This window comes from Raphanus sativus, chromosome 9, assembly GCF_000801105.2.
Source record: "Raphanus sativus cultivar WK10039 chromosome 9, ASM80110v3, whole genome shotgun sequence".
In the NCBI taxonomy this organism is placed as follows: Eukaryota; Viridiplantae; Streptophyta; class Magnoliopsida; order Brassicales; family Brassicaceae; genus Raphanus; species Raphanus sativus.
In genome coordinates, this window is record NC_079519.1 from 29,543,253 (window position 1) to 29,567,190 (window position 23,938).

The 23,938-nt window shown below is 34.3% G+C and overlaps 3 protein-coding genes across 3 annotated transcripts in view; 2 read left to right on the plus strand and 1 right to left on the minus strand.

Annotated features, from left to right (window-relative positions):
* LOC108835094 (transportin MOS14) overlaps positions 1–6,517 on the plus strand; it is a 7,771-nt gene extending 1,254 nt beyond the window's left edge. Inside the window, exons 3-25 of the mRNA XM_056994967.1 lie at positions 55–201; positions 307–438; positions 659–699; positions 893–984; positions 1,099–1,226; positions 1,380–1,455; positions 1,590–1,710; positions 1,786–1,885; positions 2,067–2,148; positions 2,436–2,518; positions 2,706–2,822; positions 3,073–3,124; positions 3,306–3,461; positions 4,161–4,284; positions 4,363–4,444; positions 4,526–4,605; positions 4,684–4,758; positions 4,853–4,907; positions 5,064–5,183; positions 5,261–5,353; positions 5,440–5,585; positions 5,670–5,847; positions 5,923–6,517. Of these exons, the coding sequence (XP_056850947.1) occupies positions 55–201; positions 307–438; positions 659–699; positions 893–984; positions 1,099–1,226; positions 1,380–1,455; positions 1,590–1,710; positions 1,786–1,885; positions 2,067–2,148; positions 2,436–2,518; positions 2,706–2,822; positions 3,073–3,124; positions 3,306–3,461; positions 4,161–4,284; positions 4,363–4,444; positions 4,526–4,605; positions 4,684–4,758; positions 4,853–4,907; positions 5,064–5,183; positions 5,261–5,353; positions 5,440–5,585; positions 5,670–5,847; positions 5,923–6,204 (2,562 nt within the window). The 3' untranslated portion in view covers positions 6,205–6,517. The remainder of the gene's footprint in view (positions 1–54; positions 202–306; positions 439–658; positions 700–892; positions 985–1,098; positions 1,227–1,379; positions 1,456–1,589; positions 1,711–1,785; positions 1,886–2,066; positions 2,149–2,435; positions 2,519–2,705; positions 2,823–3,072; positions 3,125–3,305; positions 3,462–4,160; positions 4,285–4,362; positions 4,445–4,525; positions 4,606–4,683; positions 4,759–4,852; positions 4,908–5,063; positions 5,184–5,260; positions 5,354–5,439; positions 5,586–5,669; positions 5,848–5,922) is intronic.
* Positions 6,518–6,679: 162 nt separating this feature from the next.
* LOC130499776 (rop guanine nucleotide exchange factor 7-like) lies at positions 6,680–7,668 on the plus strand. Its single transcript, XM_056994165.1, has 2 exons — positions 6,680–7,122; positions 7,259–7,668. Exons 1-2 carry the CDS (start codon positions 6,912–6,914, stop codon positions 7,369–7,371), a joined length of 324 nt encoding a protein of 107 aa, XP_056850145.1. The 5' UTR covers positions 6,680–6,911; the 3' UTR covers positions 7,372–7,668.
* Positions 7,669–12,131: 4,463 nt separating this feature from the next.
* On the minus strand, positions 12,132–14,715 carry LOC108838776 (TORTIFOLIA1-like protein 3). The gene is made up of 4 exons (XM_018611655.2): positions 13,434–14,715; positions 12,895–13,331; positions 12,485–12,812; positions 12,132–12,400 (listed from the first exon to the last, which is right to left on the minus strand). Exons 1-4 carry the CDS (start codon positions 14,326–14,328, stop codon positions 12,384–12,386), a joined length of 1,677 nt encoding a protein of 558 aa, XP_018467157.2. The 5' UTR covers positions 14,329–14,715; the 3' UTR covers positions 12,132–12,383.
* Positions 14,716–23,938: the final 9,223 nt, after the last annotated feature.

The following is a 23,938-nucleotide window of genomic DNA, read 5'->3' on the forward strand; positions in this document are numbered from 1 at the left end:
GTTGTTGTCTTGCGTTAAAACTCTTGAGCTGAATTATCTTATTTTGTATTGTAGATTAGTATTGCTGTTGCTGCCTTGGCGGTGCACGTTCCTGCGGCAGATTGGGGAGATAGTGGTATAGTTAGCTGGCTTAGGGATGAGATGAATATGCATCCTGAATATGTGCCTGGTTTCTTGGAACTCTTGACAGTTCTACCCGAGGTAGAGTATTCTACATCCCTTTGTTTGATTATTCATCTCTCTTTTAATTGTAATATTAACTTCAGTTTACATGGTTATATGATGTCCTCTTCTTGCTATGACCAGGAAACGTTTAACTACAAAATAGCTGCTCGTCCGGACCGACGGCGTCAATTTGAGAATGAGCTTACTTCTCAGATGGAAGCTGCACTTAGTATATTAACAGCATGTTTGAATATTTCCGAACTTAAGGAACAGGTCAGCGCTTATCTTTTTTTATATATATATATATATAGAGTCGTCAATATGACAATATCATTAGATTCCTAAAAACTGTCTCGTACGTCCGAATTTAGAATAGAATTGATTTTTTTTTGTGTGCCTGTGTGTGTGTGTTGGATCAGCTAGTGTTTTCTAGTGTTGCAAGGGGGGTCACTTAATGTCAATTATTTTATTTTTTTGTGATTTTGGAATTCAGGTTCTTGAGGCATTTGCTTCTTGGCTCCGTCTTAGGCATGGGTATGCTCTTTCTGTTTGCTTTCTATTTGGTTAACATTTTCTTGTCCTTAGAGATTCTCTTAGACACAAAGCTAAGTTTATCTGGTCCATAACTTTTTGGTTGCTTCTAGTTAGCCGTCCTATTTTTTCACAGATATTTAACTTGGCAACGATCAGTATATGCTGGTAAACTTTGGGATTGATTTTTTTCCAGGATTCCTGGAGCAGTGCTTGCCTGTCATCCATTGGTGCATGCAGCTCTCTCAAGTTTGAACTCTGATCCACTCTCAGAGGCATCTGTAAATGGTATACTCGTTGCCTTTTAGTTTTTTGGGATACTTGAAAAAACTATTTTCTGGACAAATAATTTGAATGTACTCTTAGAATATTTATTGATAAACTTCATTTTCAACTTTGCAGTCATATCTGAACTGATACATTACACGGCAGCACCAAGCTCTGGTGGTATTTCTGCGCAAACACCCTTGATTCAAGTTATTGTGCCTCAGATTTTAAGTCTTAAATCCCATCTAAGAGATTCTTTAAAGGTATTGTTATTGATCCTGTTAACCTTTTGTATTAATATAGGCAAGCTGATGGATAAATCTGCTTGATACTAGGCTTCGTTGCTTCACATATTTCCTGTTATCCTATACCATGAATAGTAAGGTGCGAATGGCCTACATTTGTTTCACTTTCAGGACGAAGAAGATGTCAAAGCTATTGGTCGATTATTCGCTGACGTGGGCGATTCATATGTTGAATTGATCGCTACAGGTATACACAACCTCATTTCTACTACTTTGCCATGTTGCTTTAAGTGTTCCCTTTCATGTATCTAAATCGCTTTTGGTACTCCAGATCCTTTAGTTGGTAGTTTAATATGTTATGGTACTCTTTCTGACATCTAGGTTCAGATGAATCAATGGTTATTGTCCATGCCCTGCTGGAAGTTACTTCGCACCCAGAATTTGATATAGCCTCTATGACGTTCAACTTTTGGCACAGTCTTCAACTTGCGTTGACAAAGAGGTAACATCATTCTTGTCTATGTTTGCTGGGGGACTTCTAATGTTATATTCTGAGAGTGTGATTTTACTCTATCAGGGATTCTTATAGTTCCTTGGGTAGTGAAGCATCTATTGAAGCTGAGAGAAACCGAAGACTGCATATCTTCCGGCCAGCGTATGAGAGCCTTGTATCTTTGGTGAGTGCACTCCTCAAGTTCCTTTTTGTTAGCCATTCTTAAGTTTTACTCTTTCAAGAGTGTTTGGAGCCTTAATAGGTGCTCTGGCCCAGAGAGACGATTGATTTCTGATGTTGCTCTTTAAAAATTATGGTTACTAAAATATGGTGGGTTTAAACATATAAACTGGTTTTCTTCACAGGTTGGCTTCAGAGTTCAGTATCCTGAAGATTATCAAGGCCTCTCGTATGAGGACCTTAAGGAATTCAAGCAAACTAGATATGGTAATCATAGCCAAATATGGCTTGTAGTTTTTCTCTCCCTTGTTTCCATTCTTTCTACTTGTTTTCTGAAGCAGATAGAGTTGTTTCTTTCCACGGTTTTGTTGTTTTTATAGTCACTCCATTTGCGCAGGGTGTTGTGCCTCTTAGTGTCTGTATTGATTGAATTATTCTTTTTACATTGTTTGATATGTTCCATGCTGGATAATATGACTGCCTGAATTCCCTCCTTTTTCATTTTATTTAGTTGAACCGTTGCTTTATTCTGATGGAATGTTTTATATTGACAGCTGTTGCAGATGTATTAATTGACGCTGCATTGATCCTGGGAGGTGATACAACTCTCAAGATTCTCTATATGAAGCTTCTTGAGGTTTGTACTGTATATTATTATCAAGCCTGCTATATTTGTTCTATAAGAAAATAAAGTATGTGTATTGGGAGATATTGAATCAAATATTGTACTTAGAACGACGTTAACACGATTTGGATTATCACCACCACACACTTGCGTTATGTACATTGTTTGAAGTTTTAGGACGTTTGTGAAATGTACTCAGGCCAATGCTCAGACAGGAAATAATTTTCAAGAATGGCGTCCAGCAGAAGCTATCTTGTTCTGTATTTGGGCAATATCCAACTATGTTTCAGTTGTTGAAGCTGAAGTCATGCCCCAGGTGTGTATTAGGGATAGTTCCTCCATGTGCACGTTCATATATGATGCTGCTGCTGCCAATTTTTAATCATTTGTCACTGTCTCTGGAATGTGGGTTTCCAATTTAGTTTTAATGCTACAGTAGGCTTGTAGGTCTTTGTCCCCATTAGATTTATGTGTTTAAAGTTATGAAACAACTTTACGTTTATTCTACTCTGCCCCTATTAGTGTATCATTCACTGAAATTTCATTCTTTACACATTCCACATCAGGTGATGGCCTTGCTTCAAAATCTTCCTCAGCAAGCGCAATTGCTTCAGACAGGTGAGTAGTTTATTTTCATCAGATAAAAAATGTAGAAGGTGAAAAGCTGCGTGGTAGAAATTACTAGCTTATACTGTGAAGAAACTTTCCGAGATATGCATAAGTTTTTCTAGTTGAATAGCAAATTTATTTTAAGCCTTTTCTTTGATGATGAGATATCTCTTTCCTTATTTGATTTCAGCATGCTTACTTGTTGGGGCTTATTCAAAATGGCTTAATGCTGCGCCAGCTAGTGTTTCAATATTGCCGTCGATCATTAGAATTCTAATGAGTGGAATGGGAACATCTGAAGACTGTGCAGCAGCTGCAGCTTTGGCTTTTAGACATATTTGTGACGGTATTGTATTCCCTCTTGGAGACTTGACAATTCTTCTTTTTCAATTTCCTTCTAAGCATAACATTAAGATTATAATTACATATACTACAGAACCGGCTGTCTAATCTCTTTGTTGTTTCCTGACCTGAAAAATAAATTTTGGTTTTAGCATTGATAATTACACCAGCTATCTTATGGTTATACTACAAAGATTCATGAAATTTCGTACTTGCAAACTAAATTCTGGTTGGTAGTATAGAAACTGTGAAGTTCTGACATGTATAAAAATTCAATTGCATTGTGCCTACTGACTTGCTTCAAAGATGGCAGCTAGTTGAAAGGGTCTGACTGGAACCTACGCTAATGGATCTGACTTCGACTCTGCTGAATTGCTAGCATATATAGGGCACATTGCAATACTGGCAAGTATTTAGAAATTTTGTTGTATACTTTCCTTGAACTGAGTTGTGTTTTCTAGTCTCGTTTGATGTCAACTGCTTACTTTTTATGCTTATGGTGTGAAACCCATACTCATAGTAACTATACAAGTGATAACACTATCTAACAGCTAATGTTTTTTAAATTCGGATTGTTTGTTAGTCAATTTATTCATGCCTCTTCTCCTCCCCAGAGAGAAACATAGGAAGGTGGTTGTGTTGAAACTGATATGCATATATTATATGCGTTCTCTTAGTTGGTTCATATAACCTCTTACTGCAGATTGCCGAAAAAATCTTTGCGGTTATTTTGAAGATTTATTTACAATCTATTGCATGGCAATTAATGGCGGGGGTGGTTATAAAGTATCTGCAGAGGATTCACTCAATCTCGTCGAAGCTTTAGGGTATGGAGTCAACTAAAATGATGGAATATATCTCCTCATTTGTGTGTTGTTAACATCTCTAAGATTTTGTTTATGCAGAATGGTTGTTACAGAACTTCCTTTAGATCAGGCCAGGAGTGCACTTGAGAAATTATGCTTTTCAGTCGCTTCTCCTCTAGAGGTTCGCCTTCTTGACTTTCTGCGTGTTTGTTTGATAGATTAATAGGCTTGTAGTGATTTGAACCTTGCATCTGTGAATCAGGAAGCGGCAAAAGAAGATTTGGACAAGAAGCATGCGCGGGAGTTAACTGTTCATATTGACCGGTTTGCCTTCCTATTCAGGTTTGTATAATATCTCAGTAATGCAAATGTAACTCCGTATGTTTTGTTTAGTCTTGCTAAAAGATGCTACTACCCTAGGTATGTGAACCACCCTGAAGCTGTTGCTGCTGAGATAAATAAGCATTGGGCTATCTTCAGAGTAATTTTTGATGCGTGAGTGTTTCTAGACACACTGGATGACTAATACATGTTCTTCAAAATGCCTTTTTTAAATGTAGTCTCTTACTTAAGAATGGTTTAACTGCAGTCGTCCTTGGGACATGAGGACAATGGAATCTCTATGCAGAGCATGCAAATATGCTGTGAGCTTCACACCATCGTTTTAATTTTTTTTTTAATTGACCTGTCTCTTCTTGTTCCTCTGTTTGCTGAACATTCCATGTCCATGCAAGTAAGGGAAGATCTAGAAGTACTTTTTTGGATGAGAATTTTGATAGAGGATACAATTGTGTTTGTAGGTACGTACTTCTGGAAGATACATTATTAACACAATTGGCGAAATGCTGGCAAAGATTCAATTCCATTACCAGCAACATCATCAGCCATGCTTTCTTTATCTCTCCAGTGAAGTTATAAAGGTAATTTGTGTTATATCAATCAATGGAATGCTTAGAGAAAAGCTTTTAGAGAATCTAAATCTTTGTGTGATTTGCAGATTTTTGGTTCAGACCCATCTTGTGCTGACTACTTGAAGAATCTGATTGAAACACTCTTTGCACACACGACATGTCTTATGACAAGCATCAAGGTTTAATGACTTCACTCAGTAGTAAATATTCTCATCAAGTTCTTATATATCATTTGTAGTGTCTGATTCTCTTTACATTCTTACAGGAAGTAACTGCAAGACCAGACATAGCTGATGATTGCTTTTTGTTGGCGTCAAGATGTCTTCGTTACTGTCCACATTTGTTTATTCCATCTCCTATCTTTTCACCAATTGTAGATTGCGCAGTTATTGGAATGACAGTGCAGCACAGGTTTTTACTCTCTGTTTTTTTGCTCGTCACAAGTTGTTTTCCACTTGGAAGGTTTTTGACATTGATGTTTATAATGTTCTCCAGAGAGGCCTGCCACTCGATATTGACATTTTTATCCGACGTTTTCGACCTCGAGAAGTCTGTGAATGAAGAACAGTTTGTACGAATCAGGGACAGTGTCATTATCCCCAGGGGAGCAACAATCACAAGAATCTTGATCTCATCATTAGCAGGGGCACTTCCTAGTTCTCGGCTAGATACGGTAACTTCAGGAATCAATATGTTTTATGGCATTTGAAACACAGTTTCTTATGTTTTGTTGTGGGTTTTGGTTTAGGTAACATACACGCTGCTAGCGCTGACCAGAACATACGGTTTACAAGCAGTGGGTTGGGCTAAGCAAAGCGTTAGCCTGATACCTAGAACAGCTGTGACAGAGACTGAAGCTACCAAGTTCTTACAAGGGTTATCCGATGTTACTAATGGAGCTGATGTGAATTCTCTGATAGGGCACGCAGAGGAACTCTCAGATGTTTGTCGCCGTAACCGTACTGTTCAAGAACTTGTTCAGGCAGCTTTGAAGCCTCTTGAGTTGAATCTGGTTGCTCCTGTATCATAAAGATGATGAGATAACACACGAAGAAAAAAGAAAGTAAAAGAAGAGTGGAGAGAGAGCCGCTAAAGAAGGTCAATTTTTGCGTAGACTTCTTTTGATGGCTATTTTTTTTTCTAAAAGGTGAAAGAGATTTCATGTTTTATCTTTGCATTGTTTTACTGTTTTAGTTGTTCATAAAGATTCTTTTTATATACATTTATTTTCTTTCCGGTGTGAACCGTTTGTTCCATTGTTTGAGGAAAACAGAGCCCCTTCAAGGATTGGTATGATTGAGTGGGTTCATATACAGAAGCATCTATTTATTTTGATTTTTTATGGGAAATTGCCACTAATACCATTTTCATGGTACCACTTTTCAGTTATACACTAACCAACTATACCACCATATTTTTAATGATTCAAATTACTGTTGTACCCTTAAATAATTAAACATTTCCTTCTCCCTCACCACATGTTTCTCTCGCCGGAGATATCTTCTCCGATCTGTGACTGTGAGATCAAAAAGTACGCCTCAAATTCAATTTAGAATTCGAATCTGCATCTTGTCACTCTCACGAGAATATCCACAGTGAGAGTGAGGCTCCTCCTTCGAGCGTTTGATTTCACATCTTCGAGCAACTTCTTTTTTTCTTAAGAAATCGGAGACTGTGTTGAAGAGAGAGACCGGAGTAGTAATAGTGGGTTCTTTGCCGGAGAAATTGAGAATAAAGATGCGACAAGTGGGAGAGAAGGGAAGAGAAAGCAGCTGCTGCAGCTCAGATTTTCTGATTTCGGAAGCGACCAGACAAGAGGAGGAGCAAAACCCTAGCAGTACGGAGGATTTCACGCATTCCCCGGTGTCGTCTCGTTGGTCGGTGAAGAATGTCGACGGAGATAAGAGGAAGATTCTCCCCGACTCTTTGGAACCATCGACAGTCTCAGGTTCGTCCACCAAGTGTTCGCTTTTATTCCTCACTGACACTTTCAGAATTAAAGTTCGCAGCTTTGACTAATGCAGAGATTGAGATGTTTTGTATTTTAATGCTGTTTCTTCTTCTTGTTGTTTTGACTAATGCAGAGATTGAGATGATGAAGGAAAGGTTTTCGAAGCTATTACTTGGAGAGGATATGTCTGGTTCTGGCAATGGTGTCTGCACTGCTTTAGCCATCTCTTACGCCATCACTAATTAGCTTAGATTATTTGTTTTCTGTTATTTCTCAGTCTCAAAACGAATCTAATTTAGTGTTTTGTAGATTGAATAACTTTGCTGGGATATCTTAATAATGGCGAGAAGGCAAGCTGGTTCAATACGGCGTGTAGGAGATGGTGCAAGCTTCCTTTCGCTGGAGCTTCCCACTCCAAGTCTCGTTCTTCTCCTCTTTTTCTATTTACCTTGTTCTTCTGTTATATGCTTCCTTTCTTCCTTATTCCTCTTTATGGATCTTGTTTCAGTTTGTTAATAATCAAATTGTTCTTCATCTTTGTTGATTTCCCCCTACTCATTTAGCACAATCACTACACCAGTGTTCTTCAGCCAACATCTGCAAAAAAGATTCCAATTAAACACATATATATTTTGTGAGCTATCACTTAGAAAAGAGAGGACCGGATACACTGAAGCAGAAAACCATGCTACAAAGAGTTTTGTATCATCAGACCTGATTAATAAAAGGTTCCATTCGTTGCAGAGGCTGATTTCCCTGAAGAAAAAGAGCCAGTTTCAGAGAAAGGGAATCTAGTGGTTCTTGCCAGGAAACATGAAAAGAGCATTGTATGATATGGATCCTTGCGAAACCAAACTCAATGGTTCAAGTTAACAGAAGTATTTGTGTTGAGTGTTTCTTATAATTGCTTTGTAAGAAAAAAATCTTCAGTATTTGAAGAAACAGACGGTCCTGTTGACTGCTAACCAAAAATCAAAGCTTCTGTATTAGAGAGTCTACTAATCTGACCAGGAAGAAATAATCCAAAATTATGTACAGTTGTAAAAAGAAAATAGATTGGAAATTATTGTAGAATTAGAAGACAAAGTCATCACCTTGCTTGAAAAAAAATGTTCTAGAGTTATGTAAGTCGTGATGAATATATATTAAATATTGATAAAGGTTTATAAATGATTTCTAAATCTTTAAAAATGATTTATAAACATTTATAAATTATTTGTAATCCTTACAAAGTCTTATAGATTGATTTTATAAACTCTTATAAATGAATTATACTTTAATAATTTATTTAGAAAGCCTTATAGACTGATTTTATAAACTCTTATAAAGTCTTATTAATTGTTTTGTAAACCATTATAAATATATAAGGGTTTATAAATCATTTATAGAAATATATATTAAATATTGACAAAGGTTTATAAATGATTTCTAAATCTTTAAAATGATTTATAAACATTTATAAATTATTTGTAATCCTTACAAAGCCTTATAGACTGATTTTATAAACTCTTATAAATGAATTATACTTTAATAATTTATTTAGAAAGCCTTATAGACTGATTTTATAAACTATTATAAAGTCTTATTAATTGTTTTGTAAACCATTATAAATAATCTTTTTTTTCTTATAAATAATTTACAAACATTTATAATATAGACACTTATAATAGCTTTATGAATATTTACCTCTAAAGTTTTGTAAAGATTTATAAACTCTTATAAAAGATTTATAACCTCTTGAAAAAGATTTATTAATTTTTATTAATTGTGCTACGAAGAATATTAAACTCTTATAACACGAATCAAGAGGCTGTGACAATGGACACAAGAAATGGTGCAGCAGTAGTTTGGTTACAGAAAACCTAACAAATTCACTTCATACAAAAACTAAACCCAGAAGCATAACAGAGTTTGGAAACAAACTAATAAAGTCATTTCAACGCTGTGTTGTGGAAGTCTTGAAACGACTTCGTCAAGTTTTGAATTGAGATAAGAAGCTCCTGAGAAAATTCAATTTGGAAACTGCTTAAAATTATTATGTAATCAGCGTAAAGTAAGGTACTAGAGAAACTGCTTAATCACCTTGAAACCTGCTTCGAACAATTTGTCCTCTAACGAGCCGCTGAAGCTCTGTGGCTGCATGCTTGTAGCCATGAAACGACATAATGCAGTCAAATTCTCGGATAGCACTTTGAATGCAAATTGTTGTTTCTCTCTGAAGATAAAACTTCTTTCTCGCCAGCCAACCACGGCAATATCTCTGCAGTTAGTTGCAGAAAGTTAATAAAAGCAGGGGTAGAATATACATGGCAGCAGCAAGTGAGAGACATAGTTTTTAACTTTATGTTCTATTATAAGATTTTAGATAATTTTCAAGCGAAAAAAGGTAAATGATACAGGAAGAAGAAATATCAAAAAGAATAAAAGAAGTGACAACTTGGGACACGCAGAGGTAACACAGAGCACGTAACTTAACCAAGAAATCAACTGAGAACTGAATAATGGATATTATATTTGCAAAACAGAGAAGACCTGACTATACTTACTTGAATAAGTACGGAAGACAACTTGTAATTGCAATACATTCTATATCTGATCCATCCACGAACATAAGATTTGGTGGTGAAAGAGATAACTTTGTCCTTTTAACTGGTGATGAGATCAATACATATATCCAGAGAATAACAAACATAGCTAATAACAAAAAACACAAGAGGCATATATACATAGCTCTGCTGCCTCATCTCGCTGTTCTCCACCACACGAGGAGGAACTGGCGATCTCTTCCTCCAAACCGGGATCCCGCACTTCGTCGACTCTTCAATAGGATGAATCACGGATTTCACTGTCTCTGTCTCGAGTTCTACGACCATCTCTGGTTTCTCCATCGTCAGATCTCCCACGACGTGATACAATCACAGGAACACCGACACCATTTTAGGATGAGAGATGTGAAGATTTTTTCGCTATTGAAATTATATGAGGGAGCGAAGAAAGACGAGGAGGATGTGAAACCACTGGATAGATCGAAGACGACGAAATCTCGACGGCGGAAGTTTGACAGAGACGATGAAAAAAAATGAATGATGGATTGAAGATAATGTAAGGTTAATTTTGTCTTTTACACATTAATGAAATGTGTATTTGTGAAAATGTCATTCTATTGATGGTATTGTTGAATTGTGGTACTACACAAAGTGTAGTTATGAAATTTTCCCATTTTTTATTTCTTTTCGGTTTTATCTTTTATTATTAAAGCCTATAGTTTTGAGAAATATCTGTAAAGTATAATTCTTTTCCAAAAGTAGCACAGAAGGTAAAAAAAATTTCTTAAATTAGCATTTATTTAAAGTTGTAATATTAAAAGTTAAATAAAAAAACTATTCTACATTTGAAGTTTTATTTAGTTATTAAGATTTAGGTTTAATATTTAGGAAATGGAGTATCTTATATATTAAAATAGAAATCACAATTTCGATTTGTGTAATTTTTTTAAAAATGGATTCTCAACAGAAATCAATTATCATTCATTTATTATTAATAATATGACTTAATAATATACCATTCCTATTATTCTAATTCTGAACATTTGATTTTTTTAAATGTAATCCTATTATTTGATTCCTTATTAAATATAATCATATTATTTAATGTATATAAAATGAAAATCAACATCTACACGGTTGTGCGGATCGAAATCTAGTATATATTAAAATTTGGAGTTTGGAGTAATTTAATCATTTTATTTTAATTAATGTTATTTTGAAGATTTTTTTATATATGTGCTATTTCTGTTATAATTTTTTGTGCTATGTGAGAGATTTTTCCTATAATGTTTCCAGTTATTATATGAAAATGATAACATCAAGAGAAATTGCCAAAAATACCATTTTCATAGTATCATTTTTCATGTTTACACTAACCACTTTTACCACTACTTTTAATGAAGGGTTTAGATTTGAAGATTTAGGATTTAGGGTTTAGATTTGATGTTTTAGAGTTTAAGGTATATAGTTTAGGGTTTAGAGTTGAGGATTTAGGGTTTAGAGTTGAGGATTTAGGGTTTATAGTTTAGACTTTGGGGTTTAGGGTTTAGGATATTGAATTTAGGGTATATAGTTTAGGGTTTAGGGTTTAGAGTTGAAGATTTTGGATTTAGGGTTTAGAATTAGAGGTTTAGGATTTAGAATTTGGGATTAGAATTTTGAAAATCATATAAAAACAAAGATATAAGAGTCTTTACCATTTTAATAAATTAGGTATTTTTGAAAATGTGTCTTTAGTGGTGGTAAAGATGAATAATGGTACCTTGAAAGTGGTATTTTTGAAAATTTCCCATTAGTTATTGCCTACACTTGTTTGTTGTTTCTACTGGTTTTTGTGTCATAAAGGGACTTCATGGGCAATCCAATAGTTTAGTAGATCTCAAAAGTAGCAAGAAAACTTTACATTTATCACTGATTCTTAATTTTTTTGTATTATAGTCCATGTTTGAGTATGGGCAATCAAACAAAGATAAACATAGCACTGAAGCAGTGGTGATCATGTGACTTTAGAGTAAAGACTAAAAGACAAGAGAGTGTAGTGGCTGAGTGAAAGTGTAAGCACATGATTACTGTGTTGCAAGTTAATTAAACATAAAGTAAGGACAAAAGGAATCAAGTTAAAAGTAAAAGCAAAAAAATACCACATCACATCAACCAGAGTTGCTTTTTGGGGTTTTTTTCTTTGTCTTTAAGGACTGAAACATTCAAGTTCTTGTTGTTGCCAATCTGCCCTTTTCTCCCTATATTTCAGTTTAGTCAAGTACCAAAGTTTTGAGTTGATGTTAGGGAAATCTAAACCCTAAATCCTAAATCTTCAAATCTAAACCCTTCATTAAAAGTAGTGGTAAAAGTGGTTAGTGTAAACATGAAAAATGGTACTATGAAAATGGTATTTTTGGCAATTTCTCATAACTAATTCAACTAAAAGATAAGATAGATCCATTTTCTTTCCAGAGTAGAGAAAGAAAAACAGTTGCCGACTACTTCAATTATTCAACCCGTGAATTTACACAAGTTAGGTAGCTACTTAATCTGATTTTTCAAGGATTTTAGTAAAAACATATTTTCAAGAAAAAAAAAGAAACAGAACATGGCTGTGAACTTAGGGTGGTAGTAAATATTATGACTTAGTAATCAGTAAGAATCACCACATTCACACACAGTGGTTTCCAAGTCTAAGAATCTTTTGAAAGTTTTGTTTCTCTTCTTCCCTTAGTTGTGAGGCATACCTGCGAAAGAATCAAACAAATGTTTCTTGATTATGTTGTTGACTAAACACAGAACTGCTTCAGCAAAAGAATACAACAACATACCTGCAGATACATTATCTGGTCGAATTTCAGCTAATGGGTTGACAATAAACCCTGCAGGACCATTAAACCGCTGCCTAGAGCCTTGCAACCCCATGGTTTGTGCATTTCTGTTCCTATAAGTGGCCAGCCTTGGTGCTGAAACTGGTTTCTTCCAGAATTTGGATGTGATGAAACTTCCAGGAGGAATCAGACAACAATTGTTTCTGTTTGAACTCATTCTCCCATTTGAAACTGCTAAGTCATAAGATATCTCATCTAGCGCAAGCTCTAGGCCCTGAACTCGAGTTTCCAGACTATGCATTCCATGTTGTGAGCTTCCCACAAATCTCTAATGAAATAAAACACATAATAAGTTTCCAGGAACGGAGGAAATGTATGCAAAGACAGTCTCATCATGTTTTAGAACAAACCTGAAGGAGATCCATTAGATTGGATTGCTGTTGTTCAATCTGAACAAGCTGATTACGGATCAGAGACATATCTTCAAGACCTTTGCAGTTATTACTACTATTCTGGTTTTCAGACAAGACATGATGTCCTGTAAGAGAACTGGCAACACCTCCTAGCTTCTGCATCTGACCCACTTCTCTTGTGTTTTCATCATGGGCTTGATACTCTTCTTCAAGAGGCTCACGACTGAGAATACTTGCTCCTCCTCCAGCCTTCAACTCCAGTCTCCTCCTTACATTCAATTTAGTATGTGATGGTACTGTACTTGTTTTCTTCTGATCACTGCCTCTTACATTACTCCGTCTCCTCGCCGCGGTGGCTACTGAGCTCCCCGGTGGAGTTGATCTGTCAACCAAACGAGTTCTCGGTTTAGCAGGTGTTGATGCAACTCTAGAGCCTGAAGGGTATAGACACAAAAAATCTTAACCAAGAATAGTATGTACTAAACAACAAAAAGTTTCCTAATTTGGCTAAAGATCCAATGGTGGAGAAAGATTACCTTTAGAAGAAGCATTAGATCTGGGAGGAGAAACCTCCTCTGATAAATCTGGTACTTGTGTCCAAACCTCTATCATCTGATTCATCACCTCTCTCACAGCTTTCACCTTGTCGTATCTCTTTCCTTCAAAGATCTTCAGACACTTAGCCTTAAACTCTCCCAACTCATTCCTCTCCACCGTCGCCAACCTCCCCAAAGCTTCAGCCGCCGCTTTCCTCGCCGCCCAATCTTCACTACTCAAGAAACTAACCAAACAATCCAACAACCCTCTCAATCCACCACCGGAGACACCACCAGCACCGATCACACTTCCGATCACGACAACTCCGGCAGATTTCGCCTTAAAAGCATTACACTTCACCAGCTTCTCCAGCCTCGGCAAAAGCGTCGTTCCTAACCGACCGGGATCCGGATCCTCCGCCGCGTCGATCGCCGCCGCGAGACACAGCCCCGCTCCGATCTGCGCGTTCGCCTCCTGCTCCGTGAACAGAGCCTCCGACAGCGGCTTCAAGAACGCGGAAGCGAAGGGAGGCTTCGTCGTCCGGGAAGCGATCGCCGACACCGCCGCGACGCAGGCGGAGCGGACGGAGGAGTCCGGATCGCGGAGGCGGCGCGTGACGCGGGATAGGATCTTGGGGAGGTGAGGAGAGAGAGCGTCGGGAGGGAGAGAGACTGATAGAACCGCGAGCAGGTGGATGCAGTGCTTTCGAACCGCCGGTTTATCTCCGGCGTCGGCGGAGAGGACGACGGAGATGAACGACTGGAGATTCCCGCCGGAGGTGGGGTCGATGTTTCTCGCCATCGAGTCTAGCTCTTTCGCCGCCATTGTGAACGTGTCTCGATCACCGAGCTTCGTTAACAGCTCCGACATCTTCTGTTTCGAGTTATTCGCCATTTTTTTTAAATTCTCCGGCGAAATGTAGTGGATCAGTGATGCGGCGGAGACAGTGGCATTAGTGTAAATTGAGAACTAGATGTGTGTTCGGTCGGGACGTGAAGCTTTGACTCGGCGACAAGTTTAGTTTTTTTCTTTTATTTACCGTTTGCTTGCGTGTGTCTCTGTGTTCTGTCTTTATACCGTTTTTTTGGAGAGGTGATGAATGATGAAGATGATCTGAAACGGTGCCGTTTCTTCAGGTGTCTAAATAGTCACGCTACGGGGGGACACGATGATGTGTGTTTAAGAATGATCCGCCTTGTTTTCCTAAATGACGTAATTAATGGGATTGCTATGGTCTTGACCAAAGTGACAGTTATTGAAAAGTTTAGTGTTTAGAAGTATAGTGTTTCCTGTTGGTCTACTTGATTCATGTGTAATGTGGTTATCTTAGTTACAGTAATTATTGGGAAATTAACCTAATCTTATGGTCATGTTTAAGACGTTACCATACAACACATTTTTACAAAAGTAATATACTCAAACTCAAAACTATTAAGTGAATCAGATGACTAGACTAATAGATGTAATGTTTTTTTTTACGAAATTGCATACCTCTCAATATCATAAATTGATTGAATGTCGACAACATATCAAACTATGGGTACAAATGTAGACAGTATAGAACATAGGACTTGTAACTTTCAAACATCTATATGTGCAAATCAAGCAAAAGTAACTTAATATGATGGGCTTCTTTGTCATACGTAACCCAGGGTGGTTCAACTAACATTTTATTATATGCATATTTGGTGAAGCAGTGTTATCAAATCAAAGCATGAAAGCTCTTTGTACTTTGTTTTCATTAGTGTAGCTGATTATTTAATTAGAAGACTTGAACAACGTGTGGTGGATATGGTCATGTTAAGTCGCACATGTTAAGTCGAAAATTAAGGGTGTCAAATCTAAATCTCGGTTTGAGATCCGGTCTATACAGGTATAGATCCGGAGGCTTCTTGATTTCTGAACTGGGCCAAGAAAAGCCCGGTAAATAGTCAGGCTGCACCGATCCGGCCTACACATATATTACAGAGACTGAAGTCTGTTGGAACTCGTTTTTTGACGAGATGGTTTTAGACCATTTTCGGTAAATTTCCGGACGAAGACGTTCGTCGGAATAACCGAATGTTTGACACTATGTATATAGTGTATTTGTATGTCAAAATCGGAGTTGTGTTGAATGAGAAATGAAGGTTCAAAGTGAGTGATATGCAAAGCATATGAAGTTTTAAATTTGGCTAAATATTATATATTTAGTAAATAAATCACTTTGGATATTCGGGTTAAATTTGTTAATTGGGCATTATGACAATTAACTTATTTAAATATGATTCATAATAATATTATATATTTATATGAAACCCAAAAGAATTATATTGATGGTTGTTGCTTTGGTCAAAGCCATAATATTACTTTGGAAGTTAACGTAACATATGGAAATCAATTTCCATTACTACATTGATTGGTACGTTATCAAACTCATTCAATTACATAACGTGCACTTTCTCTTCAAGTTATAAAAAGAGATCACTTGTGCAGTTCTGAATATACGATCAAGACAATAGTAGAAAGATTCTCCCATATTGGATAGTGATGTCTCTTATTTTTTATTTTAGTTTGTGTCTGAGAGTACAACACAAAACCAGTTTCGCCAGGCTTCTGATAGAGTGACGCAAATTCAGAAGATTGTTTGCAGTTGTATCCTGGGACTCATTACGTTATCGAACCGTCGCACTACGGGACGTATTTTGAGTTAAGGAAAGAGATAATATCTCGCCTCTGCAGTTGTATCATCCTTTTCTTACTCTTTGATATAGTTTTATCATTTTTATTATTTACAATATTCAGTTATCCGTAGTTTATAAAATACGGTTCTATCAGTCTTAACTCAAAATATCCGTTTATTGCTTTGCACTAACCGGACTGATTATTGTAAAAGTATTATTTTTTGTAAGAACAGGTTGTTTTATCTTTGGAAAAAGATGGCGGAGTCAGATCTATAAGATTATTTCAATCTTAATTTTCTGTAAATTTTTATTTGTATTTTCCTACTAACAAAAACTGATTATGTTGTGAAGTGCTTTGTTATGAAAACAGGAATAAGAAAATTAAAGGGTGATGGGAAACAAATTCTTCTGATTTTCTGAAACAAGTTTCAGATTATTTGAGATTTTGTGTGTTTAGATTCATTAAAATAAATAATTAATATTTTTTGGACTAATGAATTTGATATTTTATGGTTTATAAGAACAGGTTTCATCTTTCGATGGTGACAATGAAAACCATCTTCCCAATGTCATTGATTTTTTTTTTCTGGAACAACTTAATTTAATTATTAAGCACATGGATGGATGACCATGAGAAAACAAAAAGGAGTCAAGTTAAAAAATATGGTGAAAACATATTTATAAACAACATTTTTGATCTTTTGAGATAAAGTTGTATGGATGGAAATAGATTTTGTGAGTCGACGCCTCAAATTAAGTTTGAGAGAGGTCTGCCACATATAAATCATTTGCCATAAGAAATAAAATGTTTGTTGATATTGATCAAAACATTTGTATTTCGTTAATGCTTAAATGCATCTTTTAAAAAGGTTGATCATGCAAAACCACTGAAAATTTTCAGATCAATATGACTGAAACTAACATGTGTATTGTAGTTTCTAAAGTCAATATGGTTGAGAATAATCATAGAAAATTGTGGTTTTGATGGTACAAAAATATCATGTATTGATATGTATATTTGCTATAAAGCAAAAATATATTTTGAAAAAAAAAAAGCAAAATATATACAAGTTGGATTTCTAAATCAACTTGAGAGAACTATGAAAATAGTTGTATTCAAAATGTGATTTTCCGAGAATGAATTACATTCTAAAGAAAATTGTAACAGTTTGAAATTGTTTTTATTATTCATTTAAATCTAAAGGAGTTGTAGATTAACTTTCTAAACTCTTAAGAGATGTTAAATGTAAATATGTATGTTTTTGAGCTATCTCAAGAAATGTGGGGGAAGCTTTGCTTACCTTATAAAGTCATTGGCAAAGAGGTCAATTGAACTTAGTGATAGTTATCAAACTATGATTTAAAAAAAAAAACTAGTGTCATACACTGAGTTTTGTGTATAATGGTTAATTGTATCTTGGAAAAGTAAAAGATGACAAAAATCGTTAGACAATTGATTTCGACTAATCTCAATAGATTATGTTCAATGTGATGACAACCTAGGATCCTGTTATTAAAGGTGTGTCATGAGATCAAATTGTAATATCATCAAGAGGAATGGGTTTAGCCCATGAACTAAGATGAGGTTTGGCGGTAACTCTACTTATCAGATTGGAGATCCCAAGAAATAGGTTCAAGGAGACAACTAAGTCAAACTAAATTTGCCCAAAGCACTGTAAGACTTCGGTCTATACCCAGTTCCTAGGATGATTAAACAGTGCTACATGTAAGGAATAGAGGATAAGCATTTGCTTTTAATGATTTGTGCCAATTGTTTTGAGATATGAATGGAGTAGTACATGATACTCCTCTAAACAAAACTAATGTCAAATCACCTTGTGGGTGTGAAATGGGGCCGTTTCTAGGAGAATAAAATGGCTATATTCTCTAAAGTTCACTCATGATTACCAGGAATGTTCACGGCCAAAATGAACACAATAGAGAAATTGGTTTTGTGAGAGAATGAAACTGTGTTTTGGCTATTGTCTAGGTTTACACCAAAGCCCGGGAGGTTCAAGACATCATGGCCACCTCCTGGCCGAGTAAATCCGATAGCTATTAACAATGACTGGTTCAAGGCTGAAAAATTGCTACCAACTCATCATGCAGTGAATTTCTCGTTTGTACTCTCAAAAGTCCTTAGTTGAGTCTTGTTGAGTCTTGTCGAGTCTTGTCTAGGAAGTCAAGTCGTCGAGTCGTCTAGTGTCTAGAGTCATTTCTATTCATGTGGGGGATTGTTGGAACTCGTTTTTTGACGAGATGGTTTTAGACCATTTTCGGTAAATTTCCGGACGAAGACGTTCGTCGGAATAACCGAATGTTTGACACTATGTATATAGTGTATTTGTATGTCAAAATCGGAGTTGTGTTGAATGAGAAATGAAGGTTCAAAGTGAGTGATATGCAAAGCATATGAAGTTTTAAATTTGGCTAAATATTATATATTTAGTAAATAAATCACTTTGGATATTCGGGTTAAATTTGTTAATTGGGCATTATGACAATTAACTTATTTAAATATGATTCATAATAATATTATATATTTATATGAAACCCAAAAGAATTATATTGATGGTTGTTGCTTTGGTCAAAGCCATAATATTACTTTGGAAGTTAACGTACATATGGAAATCAATTTCCATTACTACATTGATTGGTACGTTATCAAACTCATTCAATTACATAACGTGCACTTTCTCTTCAAGTTATAAAAAGAGATCACTTGTGCAGTTCTGAATATACGATCAAGACAATAGTAGAAAGATTCTCCCATATTGGATAGTGATGTCTCTTATTTTTTATTTTAGTTTGTGTCTGAGAGTACAACACAAAACCAGTTTCGCCAGGCTTCTGATAGAGTGACGCAAATTCAGAAGATTGTTTGCAGTTGTATCCTGGGACTCATTACGTTATCGAACCGTCGCACTACGGGACGTATTTTGAGTTAAGGAAAGAGATAATATCTCGCCTCTGCAGTTGTATCATCCTTTTCTTACTCTTTGATATAGTTTTATCATTTTTATTATTTACAATATTCAGTTATCCGTAGTTTATAAAATACGGTTCTATCAAAGTCTTCATATAAACCGTGTGGAGTAACTTCAATGTCAACATTATCACTGTACTGGCCACTACATTCTGCTGTTTTGTGAATATTTGACACAAAACCATAACTCTCCAAGCTGATTAAACTGAAACCGGAGTAATCAAGCTGATTAAACTCAAACCGGAGTAATCAATCCCAACACTTGTTTGAGAACAGCCTGAAATAATCCAATATGTATTTTGGAAAGAAGGTTTACCAACTTGATCAAGAGTCAATTTAACTTCTTCTTTTACCTGTTCCAAGGGATATATTCATATATAAATGGCTAAAAGAATTACAAAATTCTCGGAGGAACGTGCTAATATACACATGATGCGTACCACTCGGCGGATTAATAAGTAGTATGAGTATTTTTGTGTTCCAATTTAATTCTGTCTTCCAACAAGTATCACTCTTTGATTAGACAAAATGAAACCCAACTATAACATCCAGGTCACGAACACAAAGATCAACTAGTCCCTAAAAAACACTCGCAGAAAATCGAAATGTAACGTAGAATAAATGAGTTTTACAAATTTTACTTTATGAAAAAGTCTATTACGATTTTTCAAAAAAAATGTCTATTACGGTTAAATATACTAAAATATGTACAAAAAAAGTTTTGAGCATGTACGTAGAAGAATTATTAGAGCTGGACCAAGAAATCATAAAGCATGCTGAAAACTGCAATGATCCATACAAAAGCATGTTCAAGTTCTCATAATGCATCCTTGTTCTTATTGTCACAAGGTATATGAATCAGTTAGCTTTGTATATGTTACAAAAGTAGCCTATGGATAACATTAATTTATACCCCAGTCATAAGGTCGTATGATTGTGTTTTTCCAAGTGGAACAAACAAACAAAAGCATGTCAATGTTTCTGATCTGATAACTATTTTGCCAACCAGGAGATGTGAAATATTTTCAGTTTTTGATCATATTGATTTGTCTGAAACACGTAGAAAGGACCTGTTTGTTTCCAAGTATGTGATGCTTTCATTCTTATCAATAAAGAATGAAGTAAAAACTTGAATTGGTGTCAAGCTTACCAAACCAGTGGCAAGTTTTTCTTAGATTATAACCTTTCTCATATCATTATTCCAGCTCTCCACTGAATCCAGTACACACTATCCCACTCATCTATAGACAATGTGGGGATGTGACAATAAGATAACGGTTGCTAAAACATCGAGAATGGATATGACAATACCAAAACTATGAGACGTTTTTGAACCTCATCAGAGATTTAGCAAACGAACATATATATCACACAAACTCAATTGTTAATATAATATTTTTGATATAGTTTATAGTTTTCTGAAAAATAGAAATATGTTATTCTTTATTCTATTGTTTTATTGCAGCGTAATGCTAAAACAGGTTGTATATCAAAGTTTTTTGAAAAGTATATCACATCAAATTTTGTCGTCCATACACGTATCTGGCCACATTTAAGGATAATTACGTCTCCTGCTTTGTATACTTGAACTTGATAAAAATATTTCATGTTAGCTCCTTGCCTTTAACAAACATGTCCATATTGTCTCACGAATTAATTCATCATGGAATGAGATGATATATGGAGAAGCATTGAAGGCTAAGGTTTTTATGCCTAAATAATTATCGTTGGAAACACAACGAAAATTTGAGATGTCTACCAGGACCGAGTTCGTTATGAAGTATAATATGATTTTTTTGGCAAATTTCATGTAATGTATAGTATGTAGTAAATAATATAAAAAGTACGAGGTGTTTCATTTTTGGGAAAATTCCATAAAAATACCCGAACTAAATTTTGTTAAGCTTTTTAATACCCAAACTTTTTCACTACCCAGTTTAATACCCCAACTAATTATTTTGCTCATTTTAATATCCAAACTTTTAAAACTGTGCCCACTTTAATACCCGAACTTTATTTATTTTAATAAAAATACCAATAAGTTTCAAATAAAATTTTAAAAAATCTCTAAAATTTACAAAATAAACTCAGAAAATTCTAAATTTTTTTGGTGTTTGAGAAATAAAAATAACTAAATAGTGTAAACTATTAAATTTTGTAATAAAATTTCTAAGGTTTAAATATTGTATTTATTTTGTTTTATGAAATAAAAAACAAAATTTATTTTTATCATTCAAATTCATTTATTTTTTGAAAAAAATAAATTTTCCATGGTTTATCTACCTTCTTTTCTAAATCTTAAAATAAAATTAGAATTTTTAATATTTTTTTCTTAGATTTTGAGATTTTATTAAGTTTTGTTTGAAACTTATTAGTATTTTTATTTAAATAAATAAAGTTTGGGCATTAAAATGGGTACAATGTTAAAAGTTTGAGTATTAAAATGAGCAAAATAATTAGTTGGGGTATTAAACTGGGTAGTGAAAAAGTTTGGGTATTAAAAAGCTTTACAAAATTTAGTTCGGGTATTTTTATGGAATTTTCCCTTCATTTTTTTATCTAAATGATTATGAGTGGAGTACAAAGGCGTTAATATGTAGTATTTATTAAAAAAAAGTAGTGTGAACAGTCTTTTACACATATGTGTTTCCATATCTTTTAAAAACAAGTTTGACAATTTTGGTAAGTATATTTTTAAATTTTGTTTTTTAGAAAATAATGTTATAAGATTTTATCTTAAACAACTGCCAAGATTTACCATGTGAAAACAACAGAAGATATAACCCCCACTGAAGCAAAGTCCTATTTTGTAAAAACGTGAGTCAGGGCCGATCCTGAGATTTAAGGGTCTATATACAATTTATTAAAGATCTCAAACTAATTTTGTTTTACAAATTTGGGGACCTAAATATTTATTTCTAAGACCTATGTATATGTAGTTTTTTCCAAAAGAATAAAGGCCTAAGGCCAATGTTTTATTAGATTAAGAAGCATCTAAAAACGATTTTATAAATTTTAATATATCACATAAATGAATCTATAAAACTATATAAAATTTATAAATCATTTAGAAACTCTAATAAAATAATTTTGTAAACAAAAAATGTTATTACAAAGTTTATAATAATTTGATAATCGTTTCAACTGATTCATAAATCATGTGTGTGTGCCATAAAAACATAAAAATATATTAAGAGTACCTTATATATAAATCTAGTTCCAACATGATTAATCTATTTTATGGAAATTTAAATTGATATTGTTATTTATATAATAAAATTTAGAAATTATTATAGATTTTATTTCATATTTATTACTGTGTTCTTTAACATATGTATATACTACTATTAATCTACAGCTGATTTATTATCAATCTTGCTTTTAAAGAAAATCTATAACTAATATTTGACAGCCAAAACTTTACAGCAATTATATCCGTAATTCAGCAAAAAAAATCTGCAGTTTTAATTCTACAGCAAAAAATTGAAAGATACAGCAATTACTAATCAAGCCCATAGAGTTTACTTCCATATGTTAAATCTTTAAACTTGTTTAACAGAAAACAAGACTTACAAAGATACTTGCCAACTAGCCAAACTTATTTAAAGAGAAAATCTTAAAACAAAATAAAAAAGATATTGTCAAAACATATTTGTAAAAGAAATGTACTAATAGGGTAAGATACTATTTGGTAGTTCAAAATAAAAAGACCTTTCACACCATTTTTTTATATATACTACACAATAATGCCTTTGTATTCCACTCATAATCATTTAGATAAAAAAATGAAACACCTCGTATTTTTTATATTAGTAACCACATACTTTGGGTTACACGATGCCTGCGACAAAAATCGTATTATAATTCATAACAAACTCGGTCCGGGTAGAATTCTCGAGCTCCATTGTCATTCTCTAGAGAATGATTTAGGCGTCCAGAACTTAAACTTCAATGCTACTCCATATGTCATCGCGTTCCATGACAATGTGCTCATTAGAACAGCATGGATTTGTTTGTTAAGGCAATGAGCTAACAAGGAATATTTTTATAAAATTGAAACATACAGAGCAAGATATAATTTTATTCCTCCTAACTGTGGCCAGATACGTGTATGGACGGCCAAATTCGATGGGATATACTTTCAAAAAGCCTTGATACACCACCCGGTTTAGCACTACGATGGAATAAAGCATAATGTATTCTATTTCTTTCATGAAACTATAAGCTATATTAAAATATTATAATTGTTTTCTTATTACTTAACAATAAAAAAAACCTTTTTAAGTCTTTTTTTATTATAGTAACATATGACTTTATGTGATATATATGTTTGTCTGCTAAATCTCTGATTAGGTTCAAAAAAGTCTCATATCTCTAGTGTTGTCTTATCCATTCCCGATGTTTTAGAAACTGTTATCTTATATATGGTCACATCCTTACATTGTCTATACTGTAAGCCACTGTGTGTGTACTCTGTACTGGGATCAGTGCAGAGTTGAAATAATGATATGAGAAAGGTTATAATCAAAGGAATACTTGACTACTGGTTTGGTAAGCTTAAAACCAATTCGAGTTTTTACTTCATACTTTATTGATAAAAATGATAGCATCATGCACTTGGAACTTAGATTATGATTTCTGAAAACTTTATTCTCGAAATCGTGCATGGAAAGATTAACTGAACTGCAGAAAAATTAATTAAATTATGTAAAGTTTAAAATATGGTGGATAAAAACATAAAATATTTTTACACAATTGGATGAAATTTTAGAAATAATATATATTTTAAAAAATTATATATTATTTATTATATTAACAAAATAATAAATATAAATAACTAAACTAATTATTATAA